This window comes from Pungitius pungitius, chromosome 17 (assembly GCF_949316345.1).
Source record: "Pungitius pungitius chromosome 17, fPunPun2.1, whole genome shotgun sequence".
Lineage (NCBI taxonomy): Eukaryota > Metazoa > Chordata > Actinopteri > Perciformes > Gasterosteidae > Pungitius > Pungitius pungitius.
Genome location: NC_084916.1, coordinates 8,639,520 through 8,656,848, shown reverse-complemented (window position 1 = coordinate 8,656,848; position 17,329 = coordinate 8,639,520). Strand labels below are relative to the sequence as shown.

Sequence of the window (17,329 nt, the reverse complement as noted above, 5' to 3'; positions counted from 1 at the left end):
TTTTCAATTCCAACAATAACACTCCTCTTCCTTGTCCCCCCTCTGTCCGCCCTTTGTGTCACCCATCTCTCCTTCACTATTGCTCTCTCACCTACTAATGGTCTTTTTGTGACTTGAAGTTAGTCTGCAGAAAGCAATTTGGGTTTATGATATACTCAGCTAGTCAGTGTATGAATGCACCTGCACAGTACACACAAAAATATTATCTGGGTCAATCACATTTAAAGAATTTCCCACATTTTCAGTTCCCGTCTTTGCACCGTATAAGTGTGCAGTCTTTTGATGCTCAATCTGGGTTTTTCTCTGCCTTGCTCTCTTGCAGTCAAGTCATCCCCACCTCCCCGGATACGCATTCACTCACACATGCACGCAAACCTTGAATATTCATAAGAATCTTCTCTATCTGTGAGATCATGATGAAATTTCCGCAGGGCCAAATATGCTCATGGATGACTGGATTCTGAAGGGTATTTCTGTCCTGTAAATAATGCTGCACCAACTTTGGAGAAGCACACACACTGACGCTCATACATAAAAGAACCGATCAACAAAGGATCACATCCAAAGTCATACATAAATCCCTTCTACGCTTTAGCAACAACATTTGTGTGGCATACTGCATGTTGTTTAGCTCATGGTACTGTATAACTAACACAGTTTGGTAACAATAGAATTGTGCTGATACAGCACCATTGGGATGATTGATTTGTTCTACTGTTGCTGCATTGAAATGCCAAGTCAAGTATAAACGTTTACCACAAAATGACATACAGCAGCTCAATGGATCCGTGGGCCACTTTGACAATGGCTCCACACCCGCTCCAATTCTCTGCATACTAAATCAATAACCCCAAACTCTGCATGCCTCCACTAGAGCTGTGTGTGCTGGTCAAAGTAAGACAACCTCCTGGAATTGTTTGAGTTTGAGAAAAAGTGGCAAGTGGGCAAACTTCTCCTAAAGAAATCCAGCCCTCACGGCTATGCCCTCGTTAATTGTGGGTCCTGAAAGATTAACAAATCAAATTGTTATTTGAATGGGTAGGACATTTTTTTGGGAATGTATCACACTAAGGCACACTAAGGCCACGGGGTAAAGTTTAAAAGAATTGTTTAGGTATATATTGACAAGACAACTCAAAGGCAGGGAGAATTGCACCTACTTTATTGCTCAAAATGTTGTTCATCGAGAGCATGCTTTGGGTCAAAGGATGGGTGATGAATTCAAATAGAGTTGAAAGCAGCAGCATTTTACCTTTTTTAAATATTTGAAGTGAAAGAATTCTATGTTCATGTGGTCTATTCACTATGAGTGCATAATAATTTAAGTAATACTTGTGTATGTCAAAGGGTGCTTTGGTTTACATTGATGTAATTGCAATGAAGACACCAAATCCAACATGCATACACAAAGGGAGGGGGAGAAAAAAAATGAAAGAGAGAATTTCCCTTAATATTGCTAAAAGCACTGAATTTCCATTCATTTGATTGCATGGCTGAATAATTGATAGAAAGCTATTACGGCTGGTTTGAATGCCTCAAGGAGTCACCCCTCCCTCCCATACCCCCCCCCCCACACATGCATACATATACAAAAAAGGACACGCCTGTCTGCAACACTCGTGTAGAGTGAGTGGTTATGTGTGGGTATCTGGGTTTTTTGTGCATGTTGTGTGTCTGTGGGGGGATTGTGAATAGTTGTGTACGTGTGTGTCGCTGAGCTGGTGTGAACTTATTAGTAGCTTAGCTCCTCTTAGCCTTGCTGACAGGGTGACATGGACATTGCTAATCCAGCACTGACAAGTTGCCATTTCCCCTCTCTTCCCTCTCTCTTTTCTCATACCCACCGTTCCTTCCTTAGACCTAAATCACAGTTCATTGCAGACTGAGGAATGTTCAGCAACAACACTGTTGCATGTAAGCCTGGTTTTGGTTGGTAATGCAGTTCACGAAAAGGCAAAGCTGATTGGAAAGGTGTACACACATTTATAAAATAGAAAAAAATACATCATGTAGCTAGCATAGTGGCCTACTATGTGGCCAGTTAAGTCAAAGCATGAGTAAAGTTAATTAATGTAAACAGTGGGGTGATGGTGGCACATGGACTAGTGTGATGCGCTGGGAGCCGCATGTTGAAGTGTCCCTGAGCAAGACACCTAACCCTTAATTGATCCCCAGGCAAGATGTAATGTATGGGCTATAATGCAATGTAAGTCGCTTTGGATAAAAGCGTCAGCTAAATGACTTGAAATGTAATGTAAACAACATATCCAATATATTTGATATGAAGATTGAGGTTGTGTTTATTTCAAATAGCTGAGAGCAAGGAATAATGAAACAGTGTATCCTTCTATTTCTAATATGTTCATTTTTTTGCAGTACAATATGTAGAACAATACATCCATTAACTCTAACACTGTCATTTTAATTATTTGTGAGGAAATACCATCAGACTTGGATGATCTGGCCTGATGATTAAGTTGATTGCAGGAAGAGATGGATTGACTCTGGTCTGAACTTTATTCATTTTGAACGGGAGGGAGGGAGAGGAGCACTGCTCTGTTAATTCACATGCTTATTTTAACAGGAACAGTCTGTATTTTCAAGGCAAATTAGACAATGAAGTCCGGCGGGAGAGTTCAGCTCAGACTACTGCCCGGATTCCTTTCTAGGTTCTGCTCTCAACAATAAAAGATCCATTTGCAGTTATCAAATTAGGGATTGAATTTGCTTTTTGTTCGACAGCCCTTGTTTTACTGACGCCAACATAAAATGCTACAATCAACCAACCAATGGCCTCTTGAAATTGCTCCAACACACATTATAGTGGCTTTATCAATATTATCTTCTTCTTTCTTTTTTTTGTTGTATATTCTAAAACAAATTAGAAATAAAATGTGAAAAAAGACATCCCTCTCATTGAGGACAGGCCACTTGAAAGTGAGTAGGCCAAATCTGCTCAGTGATCAAGTGAGTATAAAATATAAAATATAAAAAAAGATACAAATATTTGGCGCCATGCCAGACCATAACATGGCTCCATCTTTGTCTTAATTGGCCTCGTCGTCATGGTACTTCCTGTTATTTCTGTGGGTTTATCACAGCATCCGATTTAATTGCATCTTTTACAAACAAGTCGCACAGAAGTGAAAACACAGATTGCCTGTCGAGGGAACTGAAAAGGGCAAATTGCGAGTTTACATGTCATGCATATGCATTCATGGGAGGGTCCAGGGGAAAGTGGGAGTTTCCCATAAAGAGATGGGAAGGGGACGAGTAAAGTGCGCCTAATTATGTATTCCGCAGTATGTGCAGAAACCGCCCGTGGAAGCGTGCCTCCCTTTTGCCGTGAAAATTCTCCACCTTCAACTTTACAAGCTTCACTTTAGCTCGAGAGAGCCAGGCTACTCTCCGTGGAGTGATATGAAAGCACTCGCTAAAGTATTTTCCCCACGTGACCTCTACACATGTGCATTGATATCACTTTTGCTTGTGGATTCCGACATAGATTTGCCTTTTACAATACTGCTCCTATTGAAGACTGACTCTTTGTTTCTCATGAGATCTACAAGCAAAATGCTTCACATTTAAATTATTGTCTTTGTTAGTTCGCCAAAGCTGCCCAAGAGGTGGATCCCAAGGCTCAGGTTGGGGGAGGTAATAGAGGGTGTGTACTACCCAGTGCAGGTGCTGTAATCAATAGGCACTTGGCATGGGGCACACCTGCAGCCCATCAGACAGATCAGATGGGACATAAAGTGAGAGGGCTGAGCAGCAGGGGAGGGAGAAGATTGACGGAACAGCAGTTTGAGGGAACCAACGGAGCAGAGAGGAACGACTAATGGGATCTTACAAATTGCTTGAGAGAAGTCCCGTTAAACAGGAGGTACCCATATCACCTCGCCCCTCTCATCAACACCCTGACCGGGAAGAAACTTTTGTTGTATTCCGACCTCCGCCCCGTTTAATTATCAAGGATCTCTATGTAGCCAATTTGATTCTGAAATCTTGACTCTGCGTCCACTGAGTTGCCACAACATACATTTCAACATGTAGCCCAACAGCGACCCAGCCGCTGAGGCCCGAGAAATGACTTGTTGCCGTTGCGTGTCATCGCATTGGGATGAGGAGCATAGGGTGTTAAGGCTGTCCAAATGATTCTTCTTTACGTGGACTCCTGTTTTCGCCGTGTCACCTTAAACCGCCTGGCATCACATCCCCGTAAATAGCGGCCCGCTCGTGCAGCTGCCATCTGGCCACTCACGTACTTTGATGGCATCCGCTAGGTAGCCACAAAGGGAGATATACGATTAATCATGAAAAAGCAGCTAAGTAGGCTGTATAATTTGTATGGCTTTGATCATGGTTAGACATCACTTACTTGCCTACTTAGTCATCCACAAAAGAGAAATAGGAATTCCATTAAAGTTCTCTTTGTCCTCAGCTGTATCTCCAAACTCCTGTTGGCATCAGTGCCAGCCTTTTCCCCCACCTACTCTGGAAATATTCTCTCTGTGGCTTACTACACGTTTGCTGCGGCTCGCTTTGAAGTGGCTCGTCACACTGTTATTCTTGCTCTCTGTTTTGCATGAGTTTGAATATATTTTAACACTGAGACTTAATCGCATGGTGTGGTAGAGTAAGACAATGATCTGTCAGCGTCAGAGTGTGGCTATGTGAATATTAAACTAAATGTTGAAATTTAAGTAGAATACCAGTCCAAAGGTTGGACACATTTTCTCTTGATCAAAAGATAGTGTGTCCAAATGTTTGACTGTATATGTATATGACAAATTAATCCATTTAAGAAGATAAGATCATTATTTTCCATGCTGCTCATGCTGTTGTCACTTTAAATATAGATTTCTTCAAACTCATTGTGAAGGAGAGCTGTGCAAGACATGTAGATATACAGTACATGCACCTACACACCATGCTTATGTGGGCCAAATAATACGCTTCTCCTGAGAATACGAACTGTAGTGTGTCATAGTATGCAACACCATAGTACACGGACTATCAGCACCCACCCTAAAATCCCCAAATAGACTATAGCATACGTTGCATGGTGCATATTTGCCTCTCTCCCACACAAATCTTTTGATGATAAAGTATGAAATAACAACACAGAGCACAGACACACACAGCCTGTCTGTCGTTCTTTCTCTCCCACTGACACGTAAAGTGACGTTTTTTTCCAAAGCATGATGTAGAGATTATTCCATAATATTGTGTTAAAATATTTTTTTGTATTTCTTTTCATTACTTCAGAATAAAACTCTTCATCCAGAGGCATGCACAATCACACACAACCCTATATATACACACACACAAATACACACATGTGTAGTTGTTCATACCTCGACAAATCGGAGCAGGGAAGTCCCAAACGGCAGTGTTTCCGGCATTGGTGATGCAGGTGAGTGTTGCATGGCCATCTAACACATAACCAGGGACACAGCTGTAGTGCACTTGGTCTCCCACGGCAAAGCGCCCTCCACCACTGAGCACTGCTTTTGCTGGGACACCAGGGTTTCCACAGGATGTGCTGTGGAGTTCTGCAGAAGTAAAGAAACAATTGAGAAAAAGGAGGATTAAGGCGTTTTCCATTTCTGTCTTCAAATGAATTACACTAAACTGTTTAACTACGCATTCAGCCCCCACTCCACTGGGTCCCAGCCATATACATAACCCAGCTATTGCTCGGTAATGTGTCCCATCCAGAGACTACTCTGAGGCAATTACAGCTCCCAGGTCTATACCCTGCATGTACCATCGAAAACACTGTTCCACATACACTTGCTTTGTGGTGATGCAGATTAAATGCGTAAACACACAGCGTCAAAGTCTGTTCTAAATTCTTACCTAAAGCACCCATATGGGAAGGTCCTTTTCGACCAGAGTTCTCATTAATTTATGATTAATATTTTGACGGCACTCTCAGTTGAAAAAAAACTAAGTCACACCAAAGAGAGGGATGGAGAGTGTTTTATGGTTAACCACTTTATTCCCTCTTGATACATTCTACAGTTCTGTGCCTAAGATATATGCATATACAGTATGGCACATATACAAAAAGAGACACACACATACACCAACATACACAGACACACTCAGGAAAGAGATGGATAGGGGGCAGAGAGAGGGAGGCAGAGAAGGGGTATTACAAGCCATAAACCAGAAAAGTACATGGGAGAACAGGGACCAACTACGAGCTTATTGTTTGAACTTGATTGATACAACTATGAAACTGTTGAGACAGATAGGGGGCTAGGGAGGAGGGAGGGGGAGGAGGAGACGAACAGATTGGGTGAGGGGGAGGCAAGAGCAGAGGAGATGAGAAACCAACCGGGAAACCAGAAGGCGGGTCGTCCAGCTCAAGATGCATCATTTGAGCTTGCATTCTTATCAGATTGTGTGTTTTAGGGGGTGCCCCCCACTGATCCCACCCGGCTGCGTGGCTCTTTTCAGATACTGGAATGAAATATTTCCGCCGCTAGACAAACTTTACAGGATGGACATGGGAGAGTTTTTTTTTAATAGAGACTCTTCCCTTTTATTTGAGCATGCTTCCACGTTAATATTTGCCCAACAGGATGGATAGAAGTATGAAACTACTCAGACGGAGGGAGGGAGGAGCGAAGAGTTGAAATGGGACGGGACAAGAAGAGAAAGGACGAAATCACAGAAGCAGTGAGGAAAATATGCTGCCAAATGAGAAATTCTTCCAGGAAAAATGTCCCATTTCACATTTACACCTTCTCACAACTTTTGCGTTTCTTTGGGGCAATTAAACTAAAAAGGATTCTTGGTTGGCTGGTTAATTCCTCTACAAAATAATAATGAAATAACTTTTCAATTACACCCTCCTCCCTCACCGCTCCAGTACCTGCACCTGGCTGCAGCCGAACAGCTGTTAATTACGACATGTGGACCATTTAAAATAGAATAGACCAAAATAAATTAACAAAAATAACTTATTTGTAGGAAAAAAAAACATCCTGAAATGCACGAGGCTGTTGAAATAAAGATTGTGTGTAAGGATTTCTTAAAATGCTGTGATAATATAACATAGATGGAAGAGGATAATCGTTTTGCTATAATGGCCATAGACCATGATGGACCCCCCTCCCCACCATAGTCCTTATCATTACAGAGAAAAGCACACAGACAAGACACATTTCGACACTAGTACACATGCACATACACACATACCCAGGGCCATCCATCACTGAAGTGACCCCCTGTGCTGTATTGTGATTGGATGTCAGGTTGGCCTAGTATTGCGACCTGGTGGCCTATTGATTTTGCCAGTTAGCGTGGCCGCAGTCAATGTCAGGATGTTTGGTGATTGGGCACACATTTCCTCTCCTCTCACACTCACACCATAGTCCTTACTTAAGCCTGAGTCTCCACGTCATTTTCATTCTAGATACATTTGTTTTAGGGAAGCGTGTTCATCAAGTTGCCATTCCTTTTTTAATACAATTTTCCATCTGTCTCTGCCTCTTTAGCACCTTCTTTTTTATTTCTCCCACCCGTATCTCCCATGTCTCCCATGATGTATTTGTTAATCTCTTTCTATCGTCCCTCTATGTCTCCTTCTTCCTGTCACACTCCCCGTCCCCTCCTGTCCCGTTCCCCCTGCTTCCTCCTCCTCAATTAAAAACGTTGACAACATGCCAGTGTGCCTTGCCTCTCCCTTTCTACCTCTACTCTGTTGCATCCCTGCCCCTATATCACCCCTTCTGTCCATCCCTTCATTCCTCTTTACTATTTGTATAGTTTATTGCGAACATCACATAGTTTCTTTACAACAGTTTGTTCAGTAGCTAGGAGCTACAACACATTTCTTTTCAGGGTTTATTGCCGGCTGTGTTTTCTTCCTTTACTCACACTTCTCTCTCCTCACTATTCCCTCTATCCATCTATATATGCTTCTTTTTCACTATCTCTGCCTCTCCCTAGTTTACCATAACCATGATTTGAGTCTCAGTTGCTTCATTACAAGCTGCTGCATTTATGGGCCATCTGTAGAACTATGTGCATTTGTCTCTCATACACACAAACACACACACACACACACACACTAAAACTCACTAACAGGAACACACATAAAGGTGTGCGAGCAGAGCGGACCACAGCATACAGCTACTCTTTCTACCACACCCATACACACACATACTCCCACACACATAACCATTTACCTGGATTGTATTTCTCTCTAGATAAGCAATTACAGCAGAGAGGGAAGAAGTAAGATGAGAGGATAAAAACTCAAATCTGAGGATTGCAAAGTTTGAGAAAAACAATGCAATGAGATGCTTTTAGAGATTTTAGTGAGACAGATGACACCGCAGGCTGGAGGCTTGGAGAGGGGCGGAGGCAGCGGAGGACAGCGATGACACAGAGAGAGAGAGAGAGAGAGAGAGAGAGAAATATGTAGACGGGGAAAGGAAAGAGGCAGAGACAGAGAAGAATGAATCTATGAGTTTGGAGGTTTTACGCCTCCCTCAGCAGTAACTTTAATAAAAGATGAACCAAGTTTGATAGCGGAACATAATAAATGCTGAAACGCTTGAAAATAATGCAGAGGATCTGTTACTAGAAAGCATGGACATGAGTTTCCATTCACAACATCTGAGAAATGAATTTGAAAAGTAATTTTCAAGGCATTTCCCATAAAAGATGTGGGATTTATAACGACTGTAAGAGAATCAACGGAGGGATCCTGAGGCCTTTAATAAACAGAAATGGGTTCTTGGGCACTCAGATATATAAAAGGTTTCACTGGCAGTCATCTTTCTGTTGCCTGTCAGTTTGATTTATTCAACACTTTGACCATCTCTCTTTATAGACTTGTGAATAACTTCGTCATGAAAAATAATTTCAGTCTGTTAAGATGATTAACTTTGATAGCGTAGGTTGTATATTATTTTTGTCATCAGCCTCCATTCAGCATGTGCTTCATTCCAGCATGTGCATTCATTTGGACCATCAGTAATTATCATTAGCACTGATCTTTGTGCAGAGTAATCTTTGTGTTTTAAAACGACTCGTTTCAACATTACTCTATGAAGTAATCTTAGGGCCTATTTTATCCAATGCACACCTCTCTGACCTCTGAGGGGTTAGTGATAACTTTCATGTATATTTGTTCCTTTGATCGGGAATCTGACAAGAGTATAAATTAACATTGAATCTATAGCATTGGAAAAGCAAAACTACACTACATGATAAAAATTGCAATTTGTAAAAGATGATTGGCTGTGATTGGTGTCCCTACCCTACCTACCTACCTAATCCACACATGATGCCCGACAATTAAGTCTGCATTAGCAATCTGCTATCAGGAACATAAGAAACCAGAAATGCCATTTTAACACATGTGCACCGTAGACACTTTTCAGAGCTTCTGATCGACTGAGAAGACTCTCAAAACGTCCAAAGAGTTCAGTTGTGAAGAGGTTGCATGAAAGTCCTAGAGTAATGTATGAAAAACAAGACATTTTTGAGACAATTACGCCCAACTAGGATACATCAATATATATTTGTAATAATGACAGTGGAATTATTATTTTTATAGAAAGTTGCCGCAGAGCTGTCAAGCGACTGCCATTCATGTAAGGATCCGGGCAATTTCAACACTGTCACGATTAGGATAATATGGATTTATTACACCTGGCTGTGTGCTTTTTAATATGAAAAGATTAATGCCAAGATGAGACATTCCCCTTTTGAAAATTATGACACTTAGCATTAACAGCATGAAATATAAAATGCCACAGAAAAGCCCATGATTAAGAATTATTGAAACACTGGAGAAAAATAAAGACTAATATAAAAGGAAAAAAGGACGTAATGCATCCTTTTTAGAGTGTATTTTAGACCACCAACAACAAGAACTGGTGCCAAACTACGTTATGCATTTCCCTAATAAAAGATTGTAAAGATCGAAAAAGAGGAGATAAAGATTAGACACTACTTGATGAAGGTAGTGTGGGCTGAGCAAACTTGAACATGAAAATATAAAAAGAAAAGCATTGCTAGATACTAAAAACCCATCCATCCATCTTCAACCGCTTATCCGGGGTCGGGTCGCGGGGGCAACAGCTCCAGCAGGGGACCCCAAACTTCTTTCCCAGGCCACATCTACCAGCTCTGACTGGGGGATCCCCAGGCGTTCCCAGGCGAGTGCAGAGATATCTCTCCACCTAGTCCTGGGTCTTCCCCGGGGCCTCTTCCCAGCTGGACGCGCCTGGAACACCTCCCAATGGAGGCGTCCAGGGGGCATCCTTACCAGATGCCCAAACCACCTTAACTGGCTCCTTTCAACGCAGGAGCGGCTCTACTCCTCGCGAATGGCTGAGCTTCTCTCCCTATCTCTAAGGGAGACGCCAGCCACTCTCCTGAGGAAACCCATTTCTTTCGGTCATGACCCATCCTTCATGACCATAGGTGAGGGTAGGAATGAAGATTGACCGGTAGATCGAGAGCTTTGCCTTTCGGCTCAGCTCTCTTTTCGTCACAACGGTGCGGTAAAGCGAGTGCAATACCGCTCCCGCTGCTCCGATTCTCTGGCCAAGCTCACACTCCATCTTCCCCTCACTGGTAAACAAGACCCCGAGATACTTGAACTCCTTCACTTGGGGTAAGGACACATTCCCTACGCGGAGTAGGCAATCCATCAGTTTCCTGCTGAGAACCATGCCCTCAGATTCCCTTTGAATCTTGAGTCGACTCCCATTGGCGAATAAGGCTCAAGCACCAGCAAAACATAACTTACCAAGCTTTTTTAAATGCATTTATCTGAACTTTGAATTCAATTATCATAACTTTCAGGTATATTCAGCTCCATGAAAATGGTCATCATGTTAGAAGCACAACCTTTTCCTATTATCCAAAACTAGGGCCGGGACTTTAGCGCGTTAATTGCGATTAAATAATTACAATATGAATTAAGATTAATTAATTACACATAAGAATAACGCATTACACATTTTTTACGCATTTTTACACTTTTTTTTGCACCGCGGAACGTTTCTCACTGGATGAGTTTCGGGGGGACCGATTATACTGGAGCACCAACTAGCGTTTATGGCCGTTTCTCAATACCTAAGACGGCGAGAACGGACTCGCGTTCCCGCGAGAATAGACTCGGGAGACAGACTCGGGAGTCCTGACTCGCAGGTTCGGGAGAACGGTCATTTCCGCAGTTGGAACAGCAGCTGACTTGATGACGTCACCACGTTAGCTGGTCTTGCTAATACGTTTTTATTTTAGTTTTTGACTTAAACATTTTACTATTCAGTCAGAAAATTACATTATGTTACTTAAAAAAAGTAGTATTTATAAACTTCGACATAAAGTTGTGTTTATTTTCCTCTGTCGTTGTTGCCTGTTGCTGAGGTGAAATGCATTCTGGGATATATGTCTCTCACAAGAACAGACGAGCCTGCTTCGATGCATGCCCGGTAAAATGGGCGGGGCGAGCCACATCCGGGTATTATGACCGTTCTCGGCCAGATGCGGACTTGAGAATTGGAACAGTACTCGGGCTGCGACTGATGACGTTTCACGGGTCCACGAGAACAAAAGTCCACACAAGAACGCATATTGAGAAACGGCCTATGACTTCAGACAACAACAAACCACAGTGAACATGAACGAAGATGCTGACGAGACCGTGTCGGGTGGCACCGTGAATGGAAATCTTATTATAATAAACACACGGATGGAAGCGTCGATAAGAGCGTGGTTGTGTGCAAGCTGTGCAACAAGGAATTCACATCGAGCCTCAAGTTTCACCTCAACGCAAAACAATTAGCAGCTAGCGTGGACGTTAGCCCGACCCGAGTACAAGGAGCACATTACATTACACCTCCCCCAGAAACCACTTCGGATTGGTGATTGGTGTAATTTTAAGTAACCATGATTAATTATGAAAGCATTAATGAGGGAAAGGGACTAAGTGGCAGCAGAAGGTGATTTGAAGGGTGAGCATAGAGCAGGAAAAGGGGAGAGCTCACCCAATACATCAATGGCTGTTCAAAGCATAAGATCATCTGGAAAATGTGAAGTTCAGTGAATTCACGCCCACACCTCTGTTGCTAATGACTTTAGCTTCTAGTGGAGATCGACCATCATGTACAGAAAAACAGACCATTAATGTATTTGTGGATTTAATTACACCAAACCCAGACAATGAAACATGCACATACACACATCACGCTCCTTGAAGGTAAAGGCAGTGCTGAGAATTAGTTGTGCCTTGATGTTCTTTGTGAATAATAATCATCTGTATTCAGTATTTCCACAAAGCAGCTACACAAAGCCATGGTGTCCAGGTGTAATACTGTTCAAGCTCCCTTTGACCAAAAAGCACGTAATCAAGACCATAAATGCTGCTCGATAGAAGAGTTTGCCTAGTGACAGGTTACACAGGTTACAAATGGTGTAGAAAGTACAGTACAAAAGTAAACCTATTAGTACCTAGGGCTGTCACAATATGACATTTTTGTTGTGCGATTATTGCACCAATATTTATTGCGATAGGCCATATTATTTACTTTTTCAGACCATTTTATGCCACTGATAACATAATGACAATATCATAGCATTGTTTTATTCATCCGCATAGTTAGACATTAGAATTGGAATGTGAAAAAATGTATCCTAAACAAATAAAAGAAATTGTGCAAGGGAAACAGAGCATGGCTGCACTTTGGAATGGAGGAGATTCAGAACATTGAGAGTGTTCCTCCTCCTCGAACATGAACTTTGATTCAAGCTGCATGATGTGATTCAGGGTACCTCATCATGAATCTGTAAGACAAATAATAAAATCAGTTTTCGAACAACACATATTGCAAGTGTACATATGGTTGTTAATTCTGTGTTCACACCAGAGTAGTGGTAAGTCAATGCACTGACGCAAATAACGTGCGTCATGTCCCGATGTCTTTACATTATGTAGAGAGCAGAGTAGAGCCAAATAACCTCGAATAGCCCGCGAGTAAGCTCACATGACTAAAGCGCGTCTGGTGTGACCATGCATATTACTGCTTAAAAGTTTCCCTTAATGACTGACCTGAAACCAGCAATAACAGGCAGCTCGGTGTGAAGTCGAGCCGAGAGGAGACAGAAAACAGCACGTCACTGCAATACACAACACAGAAAGATGGCGGTCTGAATCCCCTGCTGGCTCTCAACACCAGGGAACACGGGAACTGCGTGACTAAAGCCTGGTTTATGTTTAGTTACCCCTTGCGCGCTTTTTCACCCCCTCTTACATGCTTGCGTGTGTCAACCAATTTTTGAAAAAAGCTAGGCAAAGCTCCCCCAGCCTGCAATGCTGTGATTGGTCTGCTAACTACATCCTTTCCGGATTATTAAAACAAAGATTTTTACGATGGAATTAATCAATTTGAAGAGTTTTTGTTGGAAGAAATTCGTAAATATCACAACTTAAGCAATCCATCATTGGCGGACTGTAAGGACGCGCGGATGGCGTCCAATTCATGGAGGGAAATCTCTGCAAACGTCTGTTTCCCGCTCGAGGCGTGTACAAAGTTGTGGAAGACAATACGGGACAAATATGTCCGTGAAAAAAAAGGCGACGAAAAGCAGCAGCATTTTTTTTTTTGGGTGAGACGTTGGATGTGTGACGTGAGATTGTGTGAAAACATGCAAATGCATGTCTGTCACACGGGGAAACCGTAAGGGATGGCAGCCCTGTAGCTGTGTTGGCTTAATAACAACTTTCCTAACAGTCAAACATCAAGCAACAAAAGATGAAGCAAGACAGCCAATAAATTACTGAATAGTCCAGCAGAAATATAAACAATAACCTACAATTTCACTCCTGTGGGCCTATATGATCATGAGGTCAGAATGCACACAGAATTGTACCAAATAATACACACTCGATGCAATTTTCATTGTCGTTTTCAATAAAGGGGAGATATTGCCCTTATTATTATTAGCTTTAGCTTGTCACGGAAACTATGAAACATGACATAAATAAAACCACTAAAGTTAGCTTAAAGACTTAAATACATTTATAGAGCACTGAAGTTGGCCTGTTTGTTAACTTCACAGAAGAACAAAAAAATGTTTAAACTACTTCAACAACTTGGTTATAATGCGTTCGTTCACTAACAATAATTCAAGTCTTACCGTTCGGAGAACAGCATCCCTTCCACGTAGAGCGGATGTCCGCATGGTTCAAAATGTGTGGGATGGAAGTGTCACTTAAAATTAAAATAACCTCCAAATGAGTAAAATTTCTTATCTTCCTGCATATTAAACATTCCTTATCATTAAAGTCTACTCAGTGATTCACATCTTATTTGACATTTTACTTAATGTTTAAGTAATTAATAAATAAACAACATTAATTAAATTCAGCTCAATATAATTCAAAACTATATGTACTTTTAACGGTTACTATTATTTATTTAGTAGATATTAATTAAAATGGCTGACCCATTGTGTTGTGTAATTACTGTTTCCGAGTCTCCTGTTTTATCCCTGAATCTGGCCTCAGCTTTGCCGCAACTGCCACAATATTTAAAAAGTCTTTACTGTGTTTGAATTAAATACAAAGTTTAATAAAAACTGATCAAACATAAGAAAAATGTCCCAGTCTTTCAGTAAATTGGATTTAAATAAGCCAACAAACGACTGTTCTCTAGTGCAGTGTTCCTCAACTGGTGGGCCTTTGCATGGAAAAAAAAATTGAAAAAAAAATTGAAAAAAAAAAAATCATCCTGTGATTTTATTTTGAAGGGACTCTCTCTAATGCGGTCCGACAACGCTAGCGCCACTCAACCTTTGGCTTTGGAGCATGTTGTTGTCGTATCCATAGCGATGAATGAGTCATCTGTGATGTCATGACATTCTAGATCTGATCTTCAGATCACTCAGAACACTCAGTCTGTTGACATTAGTGATCAGTGCTAGGAAGACTTCCGGTTGGACTGATATTTGCTTTTTGAGAAGAAGACACTCTTTAGAGACATCAGCATTTTGAACAACACTACCGTCTGCTTTAAATCATATTATGGCTGGACGTAAGAACAAAAGAGGTGAGTCTGGTAGTCCTAAGGGACAAATAGGGAGTGCCCTCCAAATAAAAAATCTCTCAATGGCTCTAGATAATGCAAACATGGTAGTCTCCTGTCTGAAAAACCTGACCAATGAACTACAGGAGTTCAAGAAAGAATCTCTGACTGAACGGGAGGATTTCCACACCCAGGCCAACGCTGACAGAGAGAAAATAAGCCGCCTCGAGGAGGATGTTAAACAAAGTTTAAACGATCGGAGGCGCCTAGAGATCAATATCGCAGACATGACCGAACAGTTTGAGAAAGACAAACAAAAGCTCTCTGATGAGAACAACCTACTCATGGAACTTTACAACACCGGAGATGGTCAGTCTCTGTTGCTCAATGAAACCAGAAACCAACTGAGGCGCAAAGAAATGGAGTGCCTCCAGGCTGAAGAGCATTACAATGATCTGCAGAACTCAGCCAAGACACAGCAAATCTGTGTGGAAAAAAAGTTTAAGGATGAGTTGGCCAAGAACAAAGAGTTGTCAAAGAAATTAAAAGAGCTTCAGCATGAGAACGAGATCCATGTGGAAATCCAACATTTGACTGACAATATCAAGAAACTGAGAATGAAAAATCAGTTGCTGAATAACGAAACCAGGATCCTGTATGCGACAGAAAACAGCAACGAGACTGAACTCCAACATTTGACTCACAAAATCAAGAAACTGAGAAAGACAAATCAGTTGCTGAATAACAAAAACAGGATCCTGTATGAGACAGAAGACAGCAATAAGACTGAACTCCAACATTTGACTGACGAAATCAAGGAACTAGAAGAGTCAAATCTGTTCCTGAATGACGAAAACATGATCCTCAATGAGACAAAACACAGCAATGAGACTGAACTGCAACAAGTCAAGTACGAAAAAAAGATCCTTGAGGACATCTGCATCTTTAAACCAAAGATGGAGGACAGCGAGACTGAGTTGGAGAAAATGAAGACAAAGCTGTCTGTGGGGAGGACGTCTCTCCTTAGCCGGTTAGTCAAGGTCTTTTCTACCAAAACATCACCCGTCAGCCATTTGCCGGTTGGACCGTTAGCGCGCACTCCCAGCCCCCGTCAGCCATTTGCCGGTCGGGCCGCCAGCGCGCACTCCCCCCCCCTCTACCTCAGCCGTACCAATTCCCGGTTGGATCGCCAGCGCCACCCCCCCTCCGTCAGCCATTTGCCGGTCGGGCCGCCAGCGCGCACTCCCCCCCCCCTCTACCCCGGCCGTACCGAGGACAGCGAGACTGAGTTGGAGAAAATGAAGACAAAGCTGTCTGTGGGGAGGACGTCTCTCCTTAGCCGGTTAGTCAAGGTCTTTTCTACCAAAACATGACCCGTCTGCCATTTGCCGGTCGGGCCGTCAGCGCCACCCCCCCACCCATTTGCCAGTTAGCGCGCACCCCCCCCCGTCAGCCATTTGCTGGTCGGGCCGCCAGCGCGCACTCCCCCCCCCCCCCCCCCCCCCCCCCTCTACCCCGGCCGTACGGGGGCAGCGAGACTGAGTTGGAGAAAATGAAGACAAAGCTGTCTGTGGGGAGGACGACTCTCCTTAGCCGGTTAGTCAAGGTCTTTTCTACCAAAACATCACCCGTCAGCCATTTGCCGGTTGGACCGTTAGCGCGCACTCCCAGCCCCCGTCAGCCATTTGCTGGTCGGGCCGCCAGCACGCACCCCCCCCCCCCCCCTCTACCTCGGCCGTACCGAGGATAGAGAGACTGAGTTGGAGAAAATGAAGACAAAGCTGTCTGTGGAGAGGACGTCTTTCTTTAGCCCAGTGGTTCTCAACTGGTCTGGCTCCGGGACCCACCATCACCCCTTAATGACAAGCCGCGACCCAAATCGATCTGTTAACCGGAGGGTGTGGGGGGGTGCTAGCGATGTCGACGTCGACGGGGGGGAGGGGGGGGGGGGGGGAAGGGGGGGGTGCGAGCGGTTTTCCACTGCTTTAGCCGGTTAGTCAAGGTCTTTTCTACCAAAACATCCCCCGTCTGCCATTTGCCGGTCGGGCCGTCAGCGCCACCCCCCCCACCCATTTGCCAGTTAGCGCCCCCCCCCCGTCTGCCATTTGCCGGTCGGACCGTCACCACCCCCCCCCCCCCCCGTGTTGGCCATACCGTTTGAGGTAATAGTTATGTTAAAAAATCAAGAAACTGAGAAAGATAAATCAGTTACAGAATGACGAAAACATGATGCTCTAGAAGACAAAACACAGCAATGACACTGATGC

General features: G+C 43.0%; 1 protein-coding gene across 5 annotated transcripts in view; it reads right to left on the bottom strand.

Annotated features, from left to right (window-relative positions):
• The window catches only part of csmd3b (CUB and Sushi multiple domains 3b), a 281,884-nt gene that overhangs the window by 142,705 nt on the left and 121,850 nt on the right, over positions 1-17,329 (bottom strand). For all 5 annotated transcript variants that reach the window (XM_037473628.2, XM_037473629.2, XM_037473630.2 and 2 more), the window contains exon 4: positions 5,358-5,555. In XM_037473628.2, coding sequence (XP_037329525.2) covers positions 5,358-5,555 — 198 coding nt within the window. The remainder of the gene's footprint in view (positions 1-5,357; positions 5,556-17,329) is intronic.